This window comes from Puma concolor, chromosome A3, assembly GCF_028749965.1.
Source record: "Puma concolor isolate L17-30 chromosome A3, mPumCon1.1.hap2, whole genome shotgun sequence".
NCBI classification, from domain to species: Eukaryota; Metazoa; Chordata; class Mammalia; order Carnivora; family Felidae; genus Puma; species Puma concolor.
The window spans coordinates 26,198,634-26,225,484 of record NC_141669.1 but is presented as its reverse complement, the minus strand read 5'-3'; the positions used below and the strand labels follow the sequence as shown (position 1 = coordinate 26,225,484).

General features: G+C 36.0%; 1 protein-coding gene across 4 annotated transcripts in view; it reads left to right on the top strand.

Annotated features, from left to right (window-relative positions):
* Window positions 1-26,851, top strand: part of MEMO1 (mediator of cell motility 1) — a 124,531-nt gene that overhangs the window by 81,245 nt on the left and 16,435 nt on the right. For 3 of the 4 annotated variants that reach the window (XM_086700310.1, XM_086700311.1, XM_086700309.1), the window contains 3 exons: window positions 2,719-2,831; window positions 4,765-4,876; window positions 22,446-22,588. In XM_086700310.1, coding sequence (XP_086556436.1) covers window positions 2,719-2,831; window positions 4,765-4,876; window positions 22,446-22,588 — 368 coding nt within the window. The remainder of the gene's footprint in view (window positions 1-2,718; window positions 2,832-4,764; window positions 4,877-22,445; window positions 22,589-26,851) is intronic. The other variant, XM_086700312.1, reaches the window with a different exon arrangement.

Here is a 26,851-nt window from a genome sequence, read left to right as displayed (position 1 = left end):
CATTATTAATTTGGTTGGCATGTAGCCAACAAAGAGACCCATTTTGAGATTATGCACTTTTTTTCCCTTCTTTTCATTGTCATGTAGCCTTTTTTAATTTTGGGGTTCATCACTTATAAGGGTTTTATATTGATGTGACCTAAACTTTTTTTCTGTGTTGCATATGAGTGAGTTTCTGCCAAACTAGAAGGAGTCTGTTGGGTACACAACTGGCGAATTCAGATGAGTGGGAACTCTTCCCTGTAGGTGTTACCATTTCATCCGGGTTGGGTCTGGCAAAAAAGGTGAACAAGGTAAATAAATAGTCAGGTACCAGAGGAGGCAATTAGACTTTACATGCTGACCTCTGATGTTTATTTCTGGAGTAGTGCTCCTATTTTGGTCACTGTTAGAACCTTGCTACACTTACCTAGAAACGTATCTATGTCTTGAGTTTAAATTGGTGTTTTAAAAGTCATCTCATATTTTAATTATATATGATGGATTTCCTAGAAGTCTTCTGATTTTAAATATTCTGTTCTTCTGTCTTTTCATAGAAATGCATTCCTCAGTCATAAAAATGCCTTCTTTTTCATACTTGATTCTTGGTTCATGTAATAGCCATCCTTAGGCAAGTCACCTGAGCACTCAGAGTTACCATTGTCTGTTTCCCACATTAGACTTTAATTTTAAAAACTGTGGTGATATTTATGTACTGTTAAGATAAGAGGACATACTGGTAGCTCTTTTGTTCATTTAGGATTGTAATTTGATTTGATCTTTGGTGTGTGTGTGTATGTGTGTGTAAATGGTTGTTGATTTGCTCATAGAGGTGATGACAAGAAGTGAGTATTAGTAGTGTAAGAAGAGGGGGAGGAAAGGAGATTATGATTTTAACTAGAAATGGCCTGTGGTTCAGGTCTTATGGTTTTCTGTATATGACATCTTGAGGAAGTTTTGGGACTCTAAACTGAGAATTGCTGTTTCCTTATCCACAGCATTCTTACCGTCCCCTCCTGCAGCCATAGCATGTAACATATAGCAGACAATAGGTTGTCTTAGCTGTAATTGAGTTTTATGACAATAAGTATATTGCCTAAGTACATTCCTTGACTTGCAAGTTTTTTTCCATTCTTTTTTTTTTTAGGTTTTTTTTTTTGATGTTTTATTTTTAAGAGAGAGAGAGAGAGAGAGAGAGAAAATGAATGAGTGGGGGAGGGGCAGAGAGAGAGGGAAACAAAGAATCTGAAGCAGGCTTCAGGCTCTGAGTTGTCAGCACACAGCCCCATGTGGGGGTCTAACTCATGAACTGCCAGATCATGACCTGAGCCAAAGTCAGACACTTAACCATCTGAGCCACCCAGGTGCCCCTACTTGCAAATTTTTGATATGAAAAAACTAGGTCATGTCTCAGTCTTTGTCCATTAATTGAGCAATGAGTAGTAATTAATTTTTTCTAGGTACATAGCTTATCATATAACCCCTTCTTTCTCATAGGTTTGGTTTCTCGAGTCTAAAAGTTTGTGTGTATGTGTGGTGGGGGGAAGTTTCATTCATATGAATCTGGGAAAACAGAGAAAATGGATAGTTTTAGAATTTAGATTGTAGGGATGTTTGAGGTAAAATGAGGGGAAGTTAATTTTACTCTTGATGTCAAGATAAAGGGATTACAAAGATTTAAGCTATAGTTTAACCCAGTTCTTTTCTTTAGCTATAGTGCAAATAACACATAATCAAATTTCTTTGTTTTTGAGAATGACTTCTACTTGAATGGGAACAGAGAAAGCTTATTATACAGAATTTTTCTCAACAAGATTCCTTTTTTCTCTGCTATGGTAGAAATGTGGAAATAACTTTATCAGAATGGTTCTTTGTAGTGATATTTTGTATGGAGTTTTATAAATTATGCTATGATGTATTTCTATTAAAATTGTGGCAGATCTTCGGAGGCCAGGTTAGAATGTGTTAGAATTTTAAGATTTTATTTAATAGCTGAAATGTTTAAATTCAGTTAATATAGCTACTGACAACCTTCTGTATCTTAGGCATTGTGAATACAGAAATGATTTTAAGCATATCAGTTGCTTTACTGTAGATCAGTAAATCAATAACTAGTATGCCTAGGTGTTGAAAATGGTTCCTTTAAAGGCCTTCCAACAAAAAGACAAAGATAAGGAATTGAATTTAATTAACTGAGAAGCAAATCATTAGTGGGCATATTAGTTTGCTAGGGATGCCGTAATAAAATACCATGAAGTAGGTGGCTGAAAACAACAGAAATTTATTTTCTCACAGTTCGGAGGCTGGAAGTCTAAGATGAAGGTGCTGGTAGAATTGGTTTCTCCTGAAGCCTGTCTCGTTGGCCTGCAGATGGCTGTCTTCTTGATGCCTCTTCACATGGTCGCCTCTCTGTGCATGTGCACCCCTGGCATCTCTTCCCCTTCTTATAAGGATACCAGTCACTGGATTCAGTCCTTACATGAACAGCCTCATTTTAACTTAATGATGTGTTAAATACCTTAGCTCCTAATATGGTTATGTTCTGAGGTACTGGGATGGAACTTCACCATAAATTTTAGGGGTGCATAATTTAGCTCATAACAGTAGGTAATGAAATCAGTCAAGAAGGAAAATGGTACCACATGTGATTTTTAAAAATTACTTGTTTTTTTCCCTTTTGTTTAATAAGGTTTGTGTAGAAGTGCAATTGTTCTGTGCTTTTTGTTGTGTATCTCCTAGCCGGAGAATTTTCATCCTTGGGCCTTCTCATCATGTGCCCCTCTCTCGATGTGCACTTTCCAGTGTGGATATATATAGGACACCTCTGTATGACCTTCGTATTGACCAAAAGAGTAAGTATATAGAAATCTTATAGCTTTTAAACAGCTAAAGAGTTTTTAAAATAAGAATTGTAAGTTAATTTAAAAAATTGAAAATGTGAATATTGTAAGTATTCTCTCAGTTTTAAAGATAAAATTGATTGCAACTTATCTGTACACAGCAAAAACAAAGAAAGGATATCTTCTGTATGCCTAAAAGATGACTAGACTTTTTTTGCCAGCCACAAAAATCTCTGTCAGGTCCACTAGTCTCCAGACTGTTAGTAGTTACATCTGTATTGAGGGCAGTACCATGTACTCACTATACCACGAGACAAGAAGTTAGTATGCACCGTAACTTGATGAAAGATCCTGGACATGTTAGTCTGCCTCTGTGTTATTACTTGCCTCATTGTAAATAGATTATGGTGATAATGCCTTTATTTCCTCTCAAATAATCTTTATGGGGGAAAAGAAATAAGATGGTACTTGTGAAACTCTGAAACAAAAGCTGAAATAAATCTCAAGTGTATTTTATTTTTAAAACATGCCTGTTACTTTGATATATTTTTTCCATAGGATTTTAGAAATCACATCTTTATTTAGTTGTATCTCACTTTATCCATTGAATGTATAAATTAAAACCTTTGACTTTATAATAGTATTTTTGGAGGAGGGGGGAGCATAATTTTAAAAATATAGAACACTACAGAGAATAGTGTAACAAATATTCTTGTACTTACCATCCACAATTGACTCAGAATTTTTCCCTTATCTGAATTCCGTTTACTTTCCCAAAGACCATCTTCATGAACTTGCTGTGTATTCTTCCAGGGCATCAAATTACATTTTAAGTATGTTGTGTGCTTATTGTTTCTAGAAATTTTGGAACACATTCTTCTGTAGAATGAAAGAAGCCATTTGCAAAATAATCACCTCATTTTCCTATTTTTAGGCCTAATTTTTCATAGTTTGGGGTTTTCATTACCATGGAGTATTAGTAATTTGTTGTTAGAATAATTTTTATTAATGAAGCTGGAGTATAACTAGCCTTATTACTCTCTGTGATGCTCTTAGGGGACACACTTTATTTTTAATACCTTGGGGCATTCAGAAAATTTTGGTTTTAGATAGCATCCTAATGAGGGAATGGATGATTTTTAATAAGGTATAGTTTTGCAAAAAAAAAAAAGAGTTATACTATCATTTGTGTCTTTCTCTGATATTGGTAAACCCATTTATAAAAATGTTGGTTCTCTTCTATGATAAAACTATTCTTACTCATTTTACATATTAAATTTCATCTTTTTTTTTGATACAATATCCAGTTTTAAGTTTGATTTATCAGAAGGGTCTGAATTACTAGATCATTTTAAGATTATTTATGGCATGATACTCTGGTGAATTTATGTTCTGGGCTGCCCCAAAGGCCTAATTTTTAATTTTGAGGAATATAGCATGCTTCCTAGGAATTTTCTGTTCCCAGTGTGGCAGGCATCTGAGGTGGGAAATAATAATCCCATAGATTTTATTGTAAAAGAAAACAAAACATAAAAACTGTATTATTAACCTCACAAGTAGGTAGATCAGTGGCTTTGCCATATTTTACTAGGAGTTCTAATCAACTATGTTTTTGTTGGCATGTGCTGATTAAAGTCAAGGAAAAGCTTAGACCCAGAGGTGATTTTAGATGTAATGAAAAGAACTGATGAAAATTTTGAATTACTATTTTAATATAACTGTGTAATATATGAAAGTGCTAAGTAGTCATTACATGTGTTATCGCTTTGTCTGGTATATAAAAAGCTACTTTTTTCTTCTTTTTTTAAGATAAAAATGAGGGAAATTATTATGTGGTACTTCTGTCTCTTGCCAAAGCGTGTAGTTTTTTGTTACTGAGTGGAGTCTCACAGAATAAGGATATACATTAATATATTTGTTTTACTATATTTTGAAATCTCTTTAGTTTACGGAGAACTATGGAAGACAGGAATGTTTGAACGCATGTCTCTGCAGACAGATGAAGACGAACACAGTATTGAAATGCATTTGCCTTATACAGCTAAAGCCATGGAAAGGTATACTGATTAATATTAGAAATCCCAGAGAAATCATAAATATTAATTTCTTTGGAATTATTTTCACTGGGTAAAATAATATTTAGGATAAGGAGATATAAAAAAAATTTTTTGTTGTTTGATGGGCGCCTGGCTGGCTCAGTTGGTAGAGCATGTGCCTCTTGATCGTGGAGTTGTGAGTCTGAGCCCCACACTGGGTGTAGAGATTACTTAAAAATAAAAAGTCCTAAAAAAGTTTTTTTTGTTCTTTGAAATGATATAAAAATTTGCGATAGATTTTCCTATTGTGGATTGAAGTTGGTTTTGACTAGTTTGCCTATAAAGGCTGACCATATGAATTGATAATGGTTGTTTTATTGGGTGATAATATTTTAAAAACCTGTGTGTGTGTGTGTGTGTGTGTGTGTGTGTGTGTGTGTGTGTGTGTATTGATCTGCCTGTTATTTTATTCATTAGACATTTATCTCAGAATAACAGTTACATTCTTTTATGCTTTAAGTAATCACACAATTTTAGATTTGGAAATTACATAGAAGGTCATTTATTTCAGTCTTATGCAAAGTACATGAATATCTTTTAAAATATGTGTGACAGATTATTATTTGGGACTCCTAAAGGTCTTCTAGTGATAGGATGTACACAAAACTACGAAGTAGAATGAGGACAAGGACAGTATCTATTTTATTCTTCACTTATATCCCAGTGCGTAGTGCAATGCCCATTACATAGTCATTAATGTATTTTGTAAAAAGAAAAATTTTTTTAAAGAGCTTTCTTTCTTCTTTTAGGGCAGTATTTAAATTAGAAAGTCTTCCTTTTGTAGGTCACATTTCTCTAATTTTTCAACTGTTTTCCTTTATATGGACTTAATATTCCGTACATAGTTTCACTAGTTCTAAATATGGTGAGATTATTCCTTCTGGATCTTGTCCCTATATTCTCTTAGTAAAATACAGGGTATATCATATATCATATAGGTATATCATATAGGTTTTCAGTAAATGTTTTTTGATTAAATGATCAATGTAGCCCGAGATCACATTAACATTATTCATGCTGATATGGCTTACATACTATTGGCTAATACACTTGTGGTCAGCTAAAACCCAAGTCTTTTTCATACAGTTAAATTGAATTATTTTCTCTCTTGTACTTTTGGGGTTTCCTTTCAACCCTCAGTTACTACTGTTTAATTTTTTCTTGTTGGTTTTAGTCTATTATGGCAGTCTTTTTGGATCATTTCCACTCTTAATTCTGTTATCAAAGTATTATTTAACTTCTCTCAGTCTTATGTTATCCACATCTATACACAGTGATAACTATGATGAATTGTATACACCTGAAGAAGTTTCCAAAAATCAGTGTGATAATAAATTATAAAGAATATAATTTTAGGTTAATTGTGTTTTACTACATTCTAATTCTTCAGAAATTGTTAAACCAATGTATGCTGTTTATTTCTCGGAATGCTAGTATAATCAGAACACTCCATTCTTCAGTTACATAGAATAAGAGAAAACTTTTATTATTTCCTGAAATGTTTGCATATATTGTTATGAAAAAATATATTTTAGACCTGGTAAATTTCAACACACTAGAACCAGTACAATTAAAGCCAACAATATCCTTAAGGAAGTTTTAACAAAATAACATTTTTTGTTGTTATTTCAAAAGTAAAATGTATAATATTGAAAATTTAGGAAAATAGGAACTTAAAATCAACAAAAATTCTTTTTAATAATTCCCCTTCTATTAAATGGTGTTAAATAACCACTATTAAATATATCATTTCTCAAGAGACCTTCCCTCTCTCCCAGATTACATTTGCATCTCTGATACTGACTAGTACCTAGAAGGTACCTAGTGCTTTTCCTTTATAGCCTTTGGTGCACTCACTGTGTATATTAGTTATGTGTTACTGCACAAGATATTGCTCCAGAACTTAGAGGCTGAAAATCACAACTATTTTATTGCTCATAATTTTTAGGTCAAGAGTTTAGGCAGGGGACACCTTGCTCTGGTCCATGAAGAGTTGACTGAGGTAACCTGAATGGGGTTAGAGGATCCAAGATGGCCTTACTGCTGGTTTTTAGTTGTTAGTTGACCTCATTTGTTCTCTAGGTAGCTGGTTCATTCATCAACCAGGGCTTTTCTCTCTTCTTGGCTTCTGTCTAGAAGGATAGCCTGGATTTGTTTACATGGTGATTTTGGTAGCAAGAGAACAAAAACAAAAGTTTCTCAGCCTGTTAAGGGCTAGGTCTGAAACTACATGGCATTATTTTTATCACAGTCTCTTTTTTATTTTTTATTTATTTATTTTTTTTCAACGTTTATTTATTTTTGGGACAGAGAGAGACAGAGCATGAACGGGGGAGGGGCAGAGAGAGAGGGAGACACAGAATCGGAAACAGGCTCCAGGCTCTGAGCCATCAGCCCAGAGCCCAACGCGGGGCTCGAACTCGTGGACCGCGAGATCGTGACCTGGCTGAAGTCGGACGCTTAACTGACTGCGCCACCCAGGCACCCCGACACAGTCTCTTTTTTAAAGCAGAACACAATGTCAGCCAAGGTTTAAAGGAAGGAGAAATAAATAGATTCCGCCTCTTTTTTTTTTTTTTTTTTTAATTCTAGTTAGTTAACATATAGTATAATATTGGTTTTAGGATTAGAAATAGATGATCAATACTTTTCTTGATGAGAAAAGTAGCACGTGTATACAGGAATAGGAAGAATTGTTGGCAGCCATCTTTGCAGATGGATTACCACAGTTCTTCTGGTGGGCAATTCAGTGTTTCTCCAACATGCAGTATTCAGCCCTCTTAAGATGCCCAGAAATCTCATTCATTTATACCCTCAGGTTCAAAGTCTGTTGCCTTATGATCTGCATGAGGTTAAGATGTGGATGAGGCTTTCTGGGTACAGCTCCTCTTGATTTGGATACCTGTGAACTAAGAAGACAAGTTTTACTCCATTCCCACCCTGCCATACACTCAGTATACAATTTTGAGACAGGAACACTTAATCACAATAGAGCCTCCTAGTGGAGAGTGAAAGAATGGCAGCCTCTGACCCAAAGCATTTCTGGAATCTGATCAGGGAACAGAGAATGTTCTTTGATTATGGCTTGTTTCTGGCTTCTGGTTGCAGCTTCATAATTCCTTATTTTTCTCAGCTCTTAGCTTGCTCCTTTGGGCTCTTGGCTCTACTCACTGACTCATTTTTATTTCTCCATAAGAAATGGGCCTTGTTTACACCTAAGTAGCCATTTCAGTCAGCTTCATGTATGTGACAGTTTGAAAACCTAAAGACCTCTCACTTTTCATTTGGAACAGTGTTTGTTTTAGTCCAAACGGATAGAACTCCATTAAATACTGTGGGTTTTCTATTTATCAGTTTATAAGTGCATTCCATTAGACAAAAATTGCATCCACAGTTCTTTCAGTGACAGGACTCTCTCTACTTTGGATCCCAAGTTAGGGTTCTGTAAGGTTCTTAGAAGCCCTTTTGCCTATCTAAAAGAGTATTTAAGCCTTACCTTACTAAGTCTTTCTGTTTTGGGGGCTCATTCAGTTAACTGTCCAACTCTTGATCTCAGCTCAGGTTCTGATCTCGCAGTTTGTGAGATCTAGGCCTGCATTGGACACTGTGCTGACAGTGTGGAGCCTGCTTGGGATTCTCTCTTTCTCCTTCACTCTCTGCCCCTCTGCTGCTTACTCTCACTCTTTCTCAAAATAAGTAAACTTAAAAAAAGTCTTTTTGTGGTCTTAATAAAGGGTTTTACAGATGAATTTTTGATTTGATGATTGTGAGCCCATGATTTATTGGCAGCACTCCGAATTTGATCTTTGTCTTTATGTTGTTTCTTTGACACTCTTGTGCTATCTGTAGAGGCTAGTGATGAGAAACAGCTATTTTCCAACTTGGCAACTCCTGCTTAGAAATCTTTCGTTTAAATTCTGCATGTAACTCTTTAGCTCATGTTATTCTTTTTTTACCTTCTCACACTTGGCTATAGAGAAGCCAGTGACACTTTGAATATTTTGCCTGGAAATCTTCTTAGCTAGATCTACGTGTTCACTAGGTATATTTTTAATGTTATAAGTTACTGCTTGGAATTGTGTGTAATTATGCTAATTGTTCTGACAGTAAACAATACGGGCCCCTTTTCTCCTGGTCTTGCATAGCAGTTTCCTTACTGCTCTTCCAGTTTACTGTCTTCTTCTTGCCCTTTCAGATTCTGCCTGCCTCTGTGTCCTCAAAGCCAATGTTTTAGGTTTTCTGTTCCAGTAGTAACCTTTTTCTTTTTTCTTTTTTTCCCAACGTTTATTTTTTAATTTTTGGGACAGAGAGAGACAGGGCATGAACGGGGGAGGGGCAGAGAGAGAGGGAGACACAGAATCGGAAACAGGCTCCAGGCTCCGAGCCATCAGCCCAGAGCCCGACGCGGGGCTCGAACTCCCAGACCGCGAGATCGTGACCTGGCTGAAGTCGGACGCTTAACCGACTGCGCCACCCAGGAGCCCCCAGTAGTAACCTTTTTAAGCACCACTGTTCGTCTCACTTACCTATTGTATATAGCATAACAAATCACCTCAAAGTGCCTTTTTTTTTTTTTTTTTTTTTTTGCTTATGACCCTGAACTAGAAATTTGGTCAGGGGTGAGTGCTGACAGCTCGTCTCTGTTTCATCTGCTGCCAGTTGAAGCAGGCTGATGTAGGCTGAAGGCTCTAAGATGCCTTCACTTGTTGTCTGGGGCTGTGATGCTGGTTGTCTGCTGAGGCAGCTTGGTTCTCATCTTTGTGATCTCCCATCTCCACCTATTGTCACTTGCCATTCAGGGCCTCTCTCTTCCCATGGGGTCCTCTTGCAGGATAGCCTTGGACTATTATGAAGTTCATGGCAGTTCAGGGCAGCAAGAAAGCAGGCTAGAATTGTTCAGGCCTTGTAATATCTAGGCTTGGAACTGGCACAGTGTCAGACCATATTCTACTCATTCAAGCAAGTTTCAAGGCTAGGTTCAAGGGGAGGGAGAAAGAGACTCTACTTTTCATGGGAGGAGTGGCATGAGCATTCAGAAGTGGGAGGAATTTTCAGGGATGTTACCTAAAGGCAGCCTACCATAGTACCACTGCAGTTAAATAGCTCTTTTGGTGATTACCTGTTTGTCGCCTATCCCTGGTAATTCCCCAATCTTCTCTGTGCCTGAGGGCAGCTTGTCTTCACCTTCCGTGCCCAGCTCGGTACCTGGTACACAAAAGGATTTCTGTAATTAATTGTTAAGTGAATTAATAATGATCTTCCCATTTGCAATACTTTCATTAAATAGTTTTCCCAAAATGAGGTCAGATGTTCTTTTTTATTAGCAGCTTTTCATATCATGACCATATTTCCATGTCATTTTTACTCTTTTTGATTGAGTATACATGGACTTTGTAGTATATGTTTATGTAATAGTTTAATCAATTGACCATTTAATTTCCTAACTTTTCTTTCATTTTTTTCACTATAATCATTACAGATTTTTAAAAATTAAATACCTAAGGTGTTACTTATAATTCTGTGTATTATCTTAAACAGATTTAAAAAACAATACTCATTTCAACTTTTAAAATAATAATGAGTAGTGTAAAGGAGAAAACATGATATGACCCATAATCTCCTTGCTTGGTTTGATCCTGTTGACATTAAAAAAATCCTTGTACAGTACTGTACATGGCTTCAAAATGTAAACAGCATCAAAAAGAATAAAATGAACAGTTAAAGCCTCCCTGCTTCTCCTCAACCAATGTTGATTAGTAGTAGAAATTGTTATGCATATGCTAACAATATATGTATGCATATATGTTTGTGTATATATATATTATATATATAAGATTTACATACATATTTATTTGTGTGAATAAAACCTGCACACGAGATAATATCTTAGGTACTTTATTTTGATCCTTTTTTCCATGTATTATCTTTACTATTGAAATTCATAATAATTTTTATATTGCTAATAATTGTATTCAGACAGTTAATTTAGGATATGTAGAAATGATCCATTTTGAAAAAATTGAGTTAACTCTGAAAATTAACAGCACTGGATCTCAGCTCTTCTTTTTTTTTCCATTTTATTTTACTTGTTCAGTTACATTGAATGTCTCCTCCACCCCCCCCCCACATTCTTTCTGTGTCATACCCATGTACTGTTTGTTTGCAGTTCAAAATTTTAATTGATTATTTTGGCAATTTATATACAGTAAAATGTACTCTTTAAGGCACAGAATTCTGTGAGTATTGACAAATGCAGAGTTGTATATATCTACCACAGTCCAGATATAAAACAATTCCTCTGCCTCAGTTGCACAATTTTTTGTTCAGAGAAATGTGCAGAGTAAATAGAATGCTTTAGTAACTTTGAAAGTGTTCCATTGAGAAATATGGCACGCTAAAACCGTTCATGTTCATTATAAAAATAGTCATCATTATTATCTTAGCCATTTACTACTTTTTGTTACTGCCAATATTTTGGAACATAGACAACTTGAAAGTACAGTACAATGTACTTAAATCTGTCCCATCTTCTGCTTTAGGTTCTAGTCAATCTTATAAATTCAGTGTGGTTAGGATTTGATAACTCTTGAAGTGCTTAGACTATTATAAAAAAAACCAGCAACTTGATTTTGTGTAGTTTACCCAGATATTTAAGCTGAAGTCTTGTAATTCTTATGTTTGTCCATATTGATTATATGTTTGAGTTCCTCGAGTGAGAACACTATCCGATGGCTTGGTTTGGTATTAAACACTATTAACTGAACAATTTTCTCTGTTCTTAATGTCTTGCATTAGTGTACATTTGTTACAGTTGATGAAGAAATATTGACACATTATTAATACCTAAGTCCATAGCTTAATTAGGGTTCCCTTTTGGTGTTACATAGTGTATGGGTTTTACCAAATACCTAATGTCATGTTATCTATCATTATAGTACCATACAGAATCATTTCATTGTCCTAAAAATCCCCTGTACTCTGCCTGTTCATCCTCTCCCCCTCCACTCCCCCCAACCATACCCTGGTAACCATTTACCTTTTTACTGTATCCATAGTATATAGTCATATTGTTTTTGGAATGTCATATAATGGAACCATACTATATGCAGCCCAAGTTGGCTTCTTTGATTTAATAATATACTTTCAAGATTCCTCCATGTCTTTTTTTGGCTTGATAGCTTATTTCTTTTTATTGCTGAGAATATTGTGTTTTATGGATGTATCACAGTTTATCCATTCACCTCTTAAAGGATTACTGGTATACTTGGATTAATATCTCTCACATGTGTTACTGCTATCTACTTATTGCCCTTGTTTTTTATTTCTTTTTTGCTTTCTGTTAATGTTTCTGCCTTCTCTGGTTTTAAGTGAGCATTTTATGATTGCATTTTTTTCCCCTCTAAGCATACCAGTTATAGTACTTTTTTTAAACCTTTGGTGGGTGCTCTAAAGTTTGCAACATACATTTGCAGTGAATCCAAGTGCACTTTAAAACAACACTGTACTGTTTCATAGGTAGTACAAGTATCTTATAACAGTATTTCCTATTTGTCCTTCCTGTCTCTTGTAATACTGCAGTCATTTGTAAGCTATAATTACAGCATGTTGCTACTATTAAGTTTTGAAGGAATTGTTATCTCTTGGATCAATTAAGAATAAGAAAAATACGGGTGCCTGGGTGTCTCAGTTGGTTAAACATCAGACTCTTGGTTTCAGCTCAGGTCACGATCTCACAATGGTGAGATTGAGCCCTGTGTAGGGCTCTGCTCTGACAGTGTGGAGACTACTTAGGATTCTCTCTCTTCCTCTCTCTCTCTCTCTCTCTGCCCCTTCCCTGCTCATCTGTGCTTTCTGTCTGTCTGTCTCTCTCTCTCAAAAATAAGTAAATAAACTTAAAAAAAAAAAGAAAAATAAACTGAAATAAACTAAAGATGTTGCTTTACTGCTTTCTTTCTTGATGTAGATCTGAGTTTCTGACCTAGATCATTTTCCCTTTTTCTGAAGAACTTTTTAACAGTTGATACCTCTGATTGTATTCTTTAGTACTTGCTATTTTGGGTTGAAAGAAGGAATTCTTTATCACCACCTCAGGAATACACGAGAAACTCCTTTTATGAAGTTTGTTTAAATCACAAATTAAGAATAATGTATTTTATATATGGGGAGTAATTTTGTAGGCTAGTAAACAAAACTCATTTTGGCTCCCAAGTGGTGATTCTCCTCCCTTAAGTTTTTCTAGTTAATATGTATAAAAATTTGATTGGTTTTAAAATGGTTTAAGACATTTCTCCTGTCAAGATTTAAAACATTTGGTATTTTAACATTTAATATGTTAACATTTCAAATGTTATAGAGCTACCTAGCTGTACTAATCTCTGTGGAAAGAATAATGGGAAATAGACAAATAAGCAAACATGGTATATTTTTCTCAGCATATAGCCTGGTAAGAAAGTTAAAAAATGTATATAAATAAATGTAATATAATTCAAAATGTATTAAGTGCAGTTGAGTTTGTGGGATCAGAAAAAGGGGATGTGGGAACAGAGAGATGAAGTTAGGAGAGCACACAGGTTGCTTCATGGCAGAGAGAGCATTTGAGTGGACTTTGAAGATGGCTCAAGTTTTCTCAGAATGGGGCAGAAGGTTTCTGTGGGAAAGGGACTTCTGTAAATACAAAGTACAGGAGTAGGAAAACCCAGGGCTTAAGAATAGAGAGCTACCTGCCTTGGCCTAATGTAGTTGCAGAAGGCTTGCCTAGTAACTGAGGTATGTCTATAGATTTTTTTTTGTGGCCTGCAAATTTAGAAAACATTTTCTTATATATATAAATGTTTTTGGGTTGGCTCTTAGTCCTGCCACTTCCTGTTATCTTATACCTTATCCACCTTTTAACATGTATATAATGCCAGCCTGGAGCTGGAGGCATTTGGGTAAGTGACCTGTAAAGAAAGACATACAGTAAGAGGGGCAAGATTAGCTAGTTGGAACAGTGGGTTGGGACCATATTATAGAGGTCATTGAATGTCATTTTAAGATATTTGTATTTTATCCCCTGATTGGTATGAGCTAGTAAAAGTTGCTTAGCAAAGGAAGGACATGGTTGGAACTTGGAATCATAAGAATATTACTCCTTTTTTTTAAAGTAAGCTCCATGTCCAGCGTGGGGCTTGAACTCTCGACCCTGAGATCAAGAGTCGCATGCTGTACCAACTGAGCCAGCCAGGAACCCCGAATACTGCTCCTTGATGGTGTGATGGTGAAGGATGGATTAGAGTTGGAAAAGATTGAAGGAAATAGTTTAGTAAAAAAGTCATGGGACTTTGAACTAAGGCAGTGGTGGATGGGGTAGCAAACTGAGCAGATAATAGGAGACATTTGAAGATTAGAATCATAGAACTTGGTAAATGTTTCTGTCTGGAGCAGTAATGTGATTTTAAGAGTGCAAAAGTGAAATGCCTAATTGTATATCATTATCAGAGATGGTAAAGTTAGAAATAGGTATCAGTTAAGGGAATATAGGGAATAGAAATGTTGACTTGTTCCTAATAAAATACTGAAATTTCTCTATAATTTGGATTGCAAGCTTGGCCAATTTATGATAGGATTATTTTGCTTCAGATGGTTGAGTAGTACCTGAGATATTTCTGCCCATGTAAAAAACCTTTTTTCTTAGTATTCTTATTCAAATGGAAATTAAGAAAGGCCTATATAACCTTTGAAATTTATTTTGATAATCTGATTAGATTTACTTACCTGATGATACAGCAGAGATTTATAATGACTTAAATGTTACTTTTAGTTGTCATTGACAGCTAGCTTACTTCCTCCTTTTCCTTTCTCCTCCTCCTTCCTCGGTTCTTCGGTTCTGCTTGATGTTTTCTGGATCTTTTTAGTTTGTTCTTCCTTTGAGTGAGTCATAGTATTCTTTACACAGTCTATATGTATGTCTCTGTGGTCTGAAGTGAATTTGATCAGGAAGAAAAGATGAAAGAAATTATTTTTTTTAGAAGACTCCCTAAACCTCTGCAGTTATGGTTCCTTTATGCCACTTTGCCTTTAACGCAGTTTCAAGAGTTCCACCACCAGTCTCACATTTGAAGACTCACTAGAAGGACTCACAGTTCATTCATGGTTATGGTTTATTGAAAGAGGTATGATACACAACAGGACCAGCAGAAGGAAAAGACACATCAGGCAGAATCTGGAGGAATCCAGGTGTATGCTTCCATCATTCTCCTTCTCACAGGGTGAGCTAAATAGAACGTGTTTCCTCCATCAGTTTAACACATGTGCAGTGTTTCTGGCCAGAAAAGCCTGCTCTAAGATTCAAACTCCAGGATTTTGTTTGGGGACTGGTCATGTAGGGACCCCCTGCTTGCATAACTAGCTCCAGCTACTGAGATTCTCTGCTCTCAGAAGGAAATTAGGTGTTTGCCATTATCATTTTGTTTACAATCCAGGCAAGCTGGTACAGTGTCCCAAGTGGTAAAGCAGGCTTAATCACCATAGGGAACATTTTAAAAGCCAAGGGCCAGTCTTTACAAGCAGCCCCTTCTAAAAATTGGAGCAACAGACCGACTAGGTCTATTAACTCTCCTACAAAAGTCCCATTCCTCTTTTCCCAGTTCCAGCCTGCCATAAGTTTCTGACTCATTATTTTAAATGAAATTCTAACCCTCCTTATAGCTTAGGTTTGTATTAGATATTAAAATTTTACTTTTCTTTCTGACTGTGGCCCCAGTCAAGGTCCTCAAATATTCCAATATAGATTTTTAGTGCTCTGTGCCATTAAGAATATTGGTGGTATAGTAATATTGTTTGTTTTTAAAGAGAGTGCTTCTCTCTTGGTTCTGGGATTTCAGTTTCTTTTAGTTTGTTACACATCTTGGATATATTAATTTTCTGCAGCATGGTTTAAGATATAGGACAGAAAAAGAAGGGATAAAACTTAACTCTACATTACTTAAGTGCTCACAAGAGCCCTGTAAGGCAAGTATTATTAAGTCTGTTTGTACTGATGACAAAATTGAGGCTTAGGATAGTTTTAGGTAACCTACTGCAGGTAGCACAGCTTACAAGTGGCAAAGATGGGTTTTCTTTTTTCTTCTTTTAACAGATTTATTGAAAGATGATTTACATCCTATAAAATTCACTCATTTAAGAGTACAACTCAATGATTTTCAGTAAATTTACAGAGTTGGGCAGTCATTCTCACAATCTAGTTTTAGAATATTTGCACTACACAGAAAAGAAACCTTGTGTCCCTCTGAGGGCAGTTCTGGCTCCAACTCTCAACCTTATGCAACCATTTATTTGCTTTGTCTCTATAGAATTTTGCATTTTCTTTTTTTTTTTAATGTTTTATTTTTTTATTTTTTAAATTTATTTTTGAGACAGACCATGAGCAGGGGAGGGGCAGAGAGAGAAGGAGACACAGAATCTGAAGCAGCCTCCAGGGCTCTGAAATATCAGCACAGAGCCCGATGCGGGGCTCGAACTCACAAACCATGAGATCATGACCTGGGCTGAAGTCGGACGCTTAACTGACTGAGCCACCCAGGCGCCCCAGAATTTTGCATTTTCTAGAAATTTCATGTAAATGGAATCCTACAAGATGTCTTCCGTAGCTATCCTTTTACACTTAGCATACTGTTTTTGAGGTTCACCAATCTTTTAGCATGTATCACTAGTTCATTCCTTTTTATTGCCAAATAGTTATTACATTATATGAATCTGTGATATTTTCTTTATCCATTCACTAGTTGATGGACACTTAGATCAATTCCATTTTTGGCTATTAGGAATAATGTTATAAATAACATATCATACAAGTTTTTATGTGAACATATGTTTTCGTTTCTCTTGAATAAGTACTTAGGAATGATATAGCTGGGTCATGTAAATCTATGTTTTAACTCTTTCAGAAACTGCCGAACTATTTTGCAGAGTAGCAGCACCATTTTATATGCCAGCAGGAACACGAGGTCTCTAGTTTCTCCCCATACTGGCCAGTATCTGTTATTGTCAGAGTACAATAACATTTTTGATTACAACCATTCTAATAGATATATATAACCTGACTTGGTGTTAATTTGCATATTTCCAGTGACTCATGATATTGAGCAACTCTTCAGTGTGGTTATTAGTCATTTTTATGTCTTCTTTTGTGAAATGTCTGTTCATATATTTTGCTCTAGTTTTAATTTGATAATTTGCCTTCTTACTGAGTTGTGAGAGATTTTACATATTCTAGATACAGATTATTTCACTCTGTTGAAGAGCAAAAGTTTTTGATGAAATCATTTTATCATTTTTTTTCTCGTGTGGATTTTGCTTTTGGTATCATATTTAAGAAATCTTTGTCTAGGGGCACCTGGGTGGCTCAGTCAGTTGAGCATCTGACTTGATTTCAGCTCAGGGTATGATCCCAGTGTTCGGGAATTGAGTCCTGAGTTGGGCTTTGTTCTGAGCATGGAGGCTGCTTGGGATTCTCTCCCTCTCCCTCTCCCTCTCCCTCTCCCTCTCCCTCTCCCTCTCCCTCTCCCTCTCCCTCTCCCTCTCCCTCTCCCTCTCCCTCTCCCTCTCCCTCTCCCTCTCCCTCTCCCTCTCCCTCTCCCCCTCCCCCTCCCCCTCCCCCTCCCCCTCCCCCTCCCCCTCTCCCTCCCCTCCCCCCTCCCTCCTTCTCCCCCATTCCCCCATTTGTTTTCTCTCCCTATCAAAAAAAAAAAAAGAAATCTTTGTCTAATTCAGGGTCACAGAGATTTTTCTCTTGAACAGGAATCAGCAAACTATAGCCTGCAGACCACATCTGGCCCACAACTTGTTATTGTAAATGTTTTATTGGAAGATAGCCATCCATACCCACTCATTTACATATGTGGCTGCTTTCTGTTTACAGTGACACTTTGGCAGCTACAGAGATTGTATGGCCCAGAAAATATAAAATATTTACTTTACGGCTCCTTTGAAAAGATTGTTGCTGACCCCTGTTCCAGAAGTTTTCTTAGTTTAGCTCTTAATAGTTATGTTTATTACCCAGTTTGAGTTAATTTTTGTATATAGTATGAGGTAAAGGTCTATATGCAGTGGTTCCAGTACTGTTTGTTGAAAACACTATCCTGTTAAGTAATGAGTCATTTTCCGTTTGCTGCTTTTAAGATTTTCTCCTTGTCTTTGGTTTTCCTCAGTTTCATTACAGTGTATCTAGATGGGGATCTCTTTGTGCTTATCATTATTTTGGGTTGTTGAGTCTCTTGGAACTGTCGATCAATGTTTTTCATGAAATTTGGAAAGTTTTCAGCCATTATTTCTTTTAAGTCTTTTACTGTACCTTTTTTGGGACTCTCATTGTATGCATCTAGTGTGTTTGATGTTGTCTACAAGTCTCCAATGTTCTGGTCATTTCCCTTCAATCTTTTTTTTTTTTCTCTACAGGTTCAATTATTTGTTTTATCTTTAATTTCACTGATTTTTTATGTAATATTGAATCTGCTTTTCAGACCATCTAGTAAATTTTAATTTCATTTGTTGTACTTTTCAACTCTAAAATTTCCATTTGATTCTTTTATTTTTTATTTAAAAATTTTTAATGTTTATTTATTTTTAAGAGAGTGAGAGAGACAGAGCACGAGCAGGGGAGGGGCAGGGAGAGAGAGAGAGACACAGAATCTAAAGCAGGCTCTGGGCTCTGAGTTGTCAGCACAAAGCCAGATGCGGGGCTTGAACCCACAAACCAGGAGATCATGACCTGAGCCGAAGTTGGATGCTTAACTGCTTAACCTACTGAGCCACCCAGGTGCCCCCCCTCCTTTTTAATGTTTATTCTTGAGAGAGAGAGAGAGGAGAGAGCATGCGTGTGAGAGAGCGCATAAGTAGGGGAGGGGCAGAGAGAGAGAGAGGGAGACATAAAGTCGGAAGCAGGCTCCAAGCTGTCAGCACAGAGCCCAACGTAGGGCTTGAACCCACGAACCACAATCATGACTGGAGCTGAAGTCGCACACTTAACTGACTGAGCCACTCAGGCTCCCCTCTATTTAATTCTTTTAAATAGCTTGCATTTCTTTGTTGTATTCATTAATTATTTAGTCATTGCCATATTTTAACTTTTTAAAGCATGGTTTCCTTGATGTTTTGAACGTATTTATAGGAATTGTTTTGAAGTCTTTGCTAAATCTGGTCTCACGTGGGTACAGCTTCTATCTATTGGTTACTTTTTCCCCCCCTGATAATGTGTCACATTGTCCTGTTTCTGTGGCTCATAATTTTTTCTTACAACTGGACTTTTTATCTTATAGCAACTTGATTCCAGTTTTAATTTAATTTTTTTAATGTTTATTTATGTTTGAGAGAGATAACGAGAGTGAGCACAAGCAGGGAAAGGGCAGAGAGAGGGAGACACAGAATCTGAAGCAGGCTCCAGGTTCTGAGCTTTCATCACAGAGCCCAACATAGGGCTCTAACTCATGAACTGTGAGATCATGACCTGAGCTGAAATTGGACGCTTAACTGACTGAGCCACCCAGTCACCCCTTGATTCTGGTTTTATTAAAATTTTCTGCAGGTGGTAGTAGTGGTGGTAGTTGTTTCCTTCATTCATTCATTCACTTTTCATTTGTTTGTTTGTTTGTTTGTTTGTTTAAGTAACTTGATTGGCTTTATCTACAGAATTTCTCTCTCCCAAAATGTGTGGCTACGGATTTATCTCCTCAACTTTTTAAAAATTCTTATGAACTTTGGCTTTCTAGAGTTCATCTCTGTGTCTGCATTGCTTAGTGCTTAGTAAATGATTGGTTGGAAGTTGTAATTGAACACCTTGAGCCAGTAAGGCTTTTGTCCTCTGCTGGCGGATTGTGTATATTTTGGGGAGTATGTTCAAAATTTGGGCCATTTTCTAGCTTGCCTCCTTTACTTTCTATTGGGTCTTCTCTGGTCTCCCTGTGTATACATGCAGATTTCCAGGCAGCCTAGGATGTGGGAGATGTTGGTTTTTCTCAGGTCTCTAATTTGCCTTGGATATGCTCTTAACCTCCTAATTAGCTGGCATTCTGAGGGGAGCTAGGGACCTTAGGGGTCTCCCCTGTACATTTGTGCTTGCTGCCTTCTAGTCACATGGGGTTTTGTGGAGGGCATCAATCCTTTCCTCAGAATAAATGAATTTATCTGGTCCCTGCGTGGCTCTCTCCTTTCCAGAGTCTCCATGTTAAATTTCTAGGTTTGTGGGTTGCCTCAAGTGGTTCCATAACCTCAGGCTACAAGAGCTGTGGGCTTTTCTGTTTCCTGCTGGGTGTGAGTATTCTGCTCTGTACTCCAAGTCAAAGTGAGCCCCCTTTAGCAGTGAAGCTGCTGATTTTCATAGGCAGCTTCTGCCATGTTGGTGGATTGGGGCAGGGGGATGGAGGCAGCTCCTGGTAAGATGCCAGACTTCCACTGTTCTTCCCAAGATGTTCACTTATTTTACGCTGATAAACTCTTCTTGTTGTGTTTTTTGCCTTGTTGAATTTCTAGAGCCACAAAATGGTTATTTTTGACAGTTTTATCATTGTTTTCTGAGGGCAAGATTTTGTACTCCTTCACTGGGAAAAACCAACTTGACAACTTGTATTCTAGAGCCTAGGAATATTATATTTCAAAGCCAAATACTCATTTTTCTAATTCATGCTTTGTGAGAAGATAGAACAAGTAATTTTTTAAAGAGAAATGATGAAGAAGTAGATACATGGATCTTGATTCAAAGCTTAGATTTCTGAGTAGTTTGAGCCTTTTACCTTCGAATCGACTTGCAAGATGAGACCGAGGTTAATTGAATGGTTTGGTGGCTGTAGGGAATAGTAGATAGGTATTATTTCTTCAGAGTGAGCCAACTACTGTTGATAAACTACTTTTCCTATAGCGTTGCTCACTTCATAATAGTTTAAGAAAATAGATATTGTAATTATGATCATTTGACAGATAAGGTAAAATACATTTTTAGGTTAGTGATTTACCCACCCTCTCAACTTTTATTATATGATGGAGATGGTACTTGTACCTATTTCTTCTGACTTCTTGTTTTTTAATACTCTTATATAACTGCATCCCTACCATGTCATAATTACTTACACTCTTTGATGATCTTAGTTTTTTTTAAATTTATGTAGGTAGTACTTGAAGTTAGAACAATTCATAACAGTCTTCTTGAATTTTTACTAGAGCTCAAATTCTTTTCTTTCAAATGATAATCACTCTTAGCTTACTGAAGAGCCCCTATTCCTTCCTGGAGTTGTAAAGCAAACTGGTGAAAGAATCAGAGAAAGAGATATTCCATGGCAGCTTCCTCTGCCAGCTTCCTCTTTTTTTCTTACTCCATAGATGCAGATTCTGCCCAAGAAGCCCCTGCATTGCAGAGGGACTGGAGATCTGTATGATCTGTTTATTTCGCAATTGACAAGGGTAAGGGGGCCTTTATGGGGGAGGTGCTTGGGTGCCCTGAATTTAGCTTTATGAAGCTGGGCTAACACTTATTTTGGGAATAAACTAAAATTTCGTATTTTTAAAAACCCTTTTATGAATTGTTTGTCCTACATCAGTTAAGTGTCAGATTATCATATTAAAAAGCATTTATTATAATGGTGATTTTTTTTTTTTTTTAAAGTCCTGTTCAGAACAAGTCAGACAAACATGATTCACGCTTCTAAAATTCCAATCTGGGATCATTTAGAATATAAATAATATTGAATATATGTAAGTAAAATTTCACAACAATGAAAATTTTAAAAGGTTTGGGGTAAACGTCTGTTTCTATAGCCCATCATAGTTATTCTTTATTAATCTGCTCTGTTCCTTTTCCATAAATCTGTCAATCTGTAGAGTGAAAAAGGGACTTGTGGATATGTCATAAACATTGTGGGTGGTTGTGGTGTCTTTTTCTTGCTGCTAGAAATTAATATCTACTTCCTTGAATTCTGTGTCCACCCTAGAGACCAGTGAATTTTGAGTTGTATCGTCAGACTGTCCTGTATCTGTTTATTAGTTAGTATAGGTATAAGGTGCAGTTGGTGTATCTTATGGGAGCCAAGGGTTAAGTTCTGTAGGTCTCACTTGGCAAGGTCATAGAAGTGCCAGAAGTCGTGGTATTTGTAACAGGATAGGATTAAAATATTGAGGAAGAGTTTAATGCTCTTTTAAAATTGTGGAAGGATTGGGCAGATGATTGTAGCTTTGCTTGGTAGTTGAGAAGACTTGGTGATGGTCTGATGGGCTTATTTTTATTTTTGAGGACATTATTATACCTAGTAGTAAAATAGCTTTGTTTACCTAAAGAGTATTGTATATTTCTGTAATTTAAATAGATATTTTTAGTATTGTGTCTCTCTCTTACTTGTAAATGGTCTTCTTTAAACATTTTGTTTGCAGATTAAAAAATTCAATAATATGTATATTATCCTTACCACAATTAATAATGTTCCACTTTTAGTGCCAACACACTGGAAAACTATTTTTATTCTTATACTTCTTAAATGACTTTTTTTTTTCTTCTTCTGTTTTCTTTAAGCCATAAGGATGAGTTTACCATTATTCCTGTACTGGTTGGAGCTCTGAGTGAGTCAAAAGAACAGGAATTCGGAAAACTCTTCAGTAAATATCTAGCGGATCCTAGTAATCTCTTTGTGGTTTCTTCTGATTTCTGCCATTGGGGTAAGTTCTAGATGTTAACATATCATGGTAGATATTATATACTTGTGCTTAATGGTATCTTTTCACTGTAAGCTCTGATTTTCTGTTCCTTATCACTTTCCTTGGAGAGTTTTACTTTTAGCCACAATACTTCAAAGTGAATAAAAAAGTCTTTTGGTCATTTAAAAAGGATCAGATTATGATAGTGGGTCATGGATACATTTCCAAAGGCGACTGGTATAATTGGATTCACACTGTGAGGGCATCCTTGCTTAGCTACTTACGATAGTGGGAGTAAAGGTCTTTTAACCCTATTTCCAGGTAGAGTTGTGTGGTAGATTCTCTGAAGTTAGTTTTTTGGTAGATAAAACAAATGTTCTTCTTTAGAAGGTAGGAGAGCGCTTTGTGCTATGCCAGTCCTTTACCACATTTCTTTTTTTGTAATTAGTGTATTTTTTCTGTTTTTCTTTTGGTGCTTAAATTTCTGCTATTAGCTTAGAGCTACCCTACAAAGATTGTAACAGGTTGGCTATTAGCACTGTGGTCTTCATTGGTAATGGTTTATAAGGGTAAGGATTCTGAAGTGATTTTTGTTATTATTGTGAATAAAGAGAGTAAGGAAACTTAACAGTGAATAGATCATAAAGAAAGTGAGACATTTGTGGATGCTTCTTTTAGTAAATTTTGATTTTTGATTTCTTTGGATACAATTTGCTCTCCTTTATCCATTGCTGTTCTGGATTATTTCTGAATCCTGTTCCTTTTAGGACATCTCTCATTGGCTTAAGAATGCCAATATCTATTCATCCTTCAGTTATTTCTTTGATTATAGAGAAAACAGAAGGCACAAGACTATAAATTTTAAGATATAGTACTAGAATGGCCAGAAAAACATCCTCAATGAGATACAGGGAGGCCTGGCTTTTATATGTCTTAAGCATTGATTCCTAGAGTTGACAATATTTATCTGGCCTGGTTAGGCTGATATTTTCTCTTACCTTGCTCTGTGAGTGGTTTTGAGATTTCATTTTAAGAGAACCATCCTCCGTAATGGTATAGATAAGTATTGGGGTTTAAGTCACTGATTTCTCATCTGGGGCTGATTGTCCTCTGAGGGGGCATTTGGAAATGTCTGGAGACATTTTTGGTCATCACAGTGGGGTGGAGGTGGGAAGCGGGGATGCTTTAGGCATCTGCTGAGTAGAGTCCAGAGAAGCTGCTTCATAAACATCCTACAGTACACAGGACAGCCTTCCACATCAAAGAATTATCCTGCCCAAAATGTCAGTAGAGCTGAGGTGGTGAAGCCCAGGTTTAAGGTATGCAGGTAGCTGTACTACCTTGCCAAACTCCCTGAGAGGTTCTCAGGGGTGTTTAGTAATCAGTTCTATTGGCTAGTTTGCTACCTTTGGCAGAAGTTTTTTTTTATGGATTATAAGTATATTACTTAGATCTGAGGGCTAGGTATTTGCTTAAAAAGAGTTCTTTTCTTAGAAATTCTGAAGTTTAGTCATAGCTGATCTTAAAAACTAAGGTATATCATTATTGAAAAAAGGGCTCTTTTTCTTAGTATTCTGAATTTACATTGGTAGTAAAGCATGTCCGTATGTTTTAGAAATTAAAAATTCTTAAAAAAATTTTTTTTATTATTTATATTTTGAGAGACAGAGCTTGAGGAGGGAAGGGGCAGAGAGACAGAGAGAGACAAAGAGAGTCACAGACTCCAAAGCAGGCTCCAGGTTCTGAGCTGTCAGCACAGAACCTGATGTGGGGCTCGAACCCATGAACTGTGAGATCATGACCTGAACTGAAGTCGGACGCTTAACCTACTGAGCCACCCAGGTGCCCCAGAAATTAAAAATTCTTAAAGCATGTGACCCGTCCCTCTTCACTTTTAAGACCTCTATGAATCACTTTACTTTTAAGATTTAAGTAGTTAGTTCCCCTGATACTGTTCTTCAGAATTGAAGTTCTCCCTCTAGGTTGGTACCATGTGCACTCACAGCATAAATCCACACAAAAATCAGTATAATGCTATAATAGTGCTCTTCTCTGTAAAATCATCCGTTTCACCTCAATAATGAATTCTAAAGCAAACAAGCCCTAGTTCACTACTATATTTAAGTACGATATTGAGAGAGAGAGAGATGAATTTTGTTTTATACCCTACCTAGGTTTTTAGAAAATTATTTAGGCCGTTTGATCTGTGTTCTAGAAAATTTTGGTATTTAAATTATAAGATAAAATTTCCTGGTGATAATTACAAAAAAGAACCCCAAGTTTCCAAAGATTGGTAGATGTTATGAGAATTATCCAGAAACTAAAACATATTTATGTTTACATTTGGTAGTTAACTAATAGAACTTTTCCAAGTGTTTGTTTTTTTAGTATGACTATCACTAATAATACCCATTAAGTGCTTACTTTGTACTTATGAAAAAAGCACTGTACTAATTCTTATTGGGAAAGTTGATGAAGGTCTGGTGATAAGTGGAAGGTATTGCATGGATACTACTTCAAAATTGGTGTTTCCCTCTATAATTGTAATAGTAACTGTCATTTTTATAAAGTAAGATTTATTTTCTATTTTATGTGCCTAATTGAAGTAATATGAATCATGGGCTAGTTATGGGTTAAAATGTCTCAGAAATTTTCATGTTTCTCAAATTCATGCTCTGGTGGCGTTGGTCATCTTTTCTATATTAATGGATGCTATACTCCCACTTCAAAAAACTAGCTTTTTCTTGTGAAGATATTTCTTAATGGTTTCTTCTTCTTTTTTTCTTTTTTTGTAAAGATACTATATAGATTGCTTTTACTATATCATATTAATGGTAACACTGAATTGTAAATCATTTCATAGGAAGGATTCACTTCCTCAAATACTCAGATTTTCAAAGTATCATTGACTTAAGCTGTCAACACACTGTATATTTCTAAATAGCTGATTTTTGAAAAAAAATTGATTATGGTACAGTTGACAAATTACTCAGATATATACAGTGGAATTTTGTTTTTGTTGAATGGTGGATTAGAGGCCTGGCAGAGACAACAAATTTCATTTCTAGTCATTGTTTATATTATGTCCAGCTTCTGTTAAAAACAAAGCAGGGAATTTGGTGACAGAGACAGTGGGAAACCTGTATGTAATTGGCAGGGTTTTGCCTGGTTGATTTTATTTGTTAGCCAGTGTCCATTACAAGAATGACGTTTTTTTTTCCCAATTGTTTTAAAGATGTTCCATCTCTCAGATCCCATTTAAATTTTATGTGGACTTGAAAATGGCATTAGAGAGAGAAAAAGCAGAAAGACTAAAATATTCTCAAGTGTTTTTTTTGGGGTGGGAAAAACTAAGGGAGAGTGGGAACCTGGATTACATTATGCCCCTTCTTTCTATCCCTTCATTTGAATCCGCACCCTGTCTCCACCCCCCCCCCCCAAACCCTCAGCATTTCAATTCTCACCTTTTATTTTATCGTAAGTCTAATCCACATGGAAATTCATTAGTCAGCCCAATAGAGTGATGTTTCCTAGTAACTCTTTTCATAATCCTACCTCATTTCACCCTTCTTGCTGCTACCAGGGATTGTGGCATAAGTGAAGGACATTTGCTGCTAGTAATTGATTTTTACTCTGGTTAGGTAATGTGAACCCTATACTTTTTCTGATCAAGTTTCTTGTCCTATAAGATGGCTCCATATAAGAGAATTTTGACTGGCCCTATTTTAGTTTTTCTAATTGGTAGAATTTTCATTCTGTTTTCCTAACTTTCAGTTTTGCTCTTCTCTTCTCTCTCTCTCTCTCTCTTTCTCTCTCTCCACACACACACACACACACACACACACACACACACACACAATGTTTGAACTTTTCTGATCGCTCTGAAATTCATATTTTCAAATTTAGATTATTGATAGCTTTCATTAACATTTTTAACTTGTAAGATGTTTCTAAATGAAACTGGATCTAACAGAAATTGAAATTTTTAAAGTTGATTCATTCTTCTATGTAATTTTTCTTTTATGGTGGTTTTAAGTACAAATCAACTTCAGTAAATTTACTTGGTAAATGTTAATGGTAAATTATTAAAATATGAATAAAGTTTACTACAGTCACTTCAGCAATTTTGGATTTTTACATATAAACTTTTATTTGTCTAAGTTTACATAATTTCTCTTTTATAAGTATGTGTCATCTATTAAAAGTGGCATTCCCTTAAATATTTATGATTTTATATCTTAGTTCAGATTTCTACTTTAATATATATTAACGAGTGATTATTCA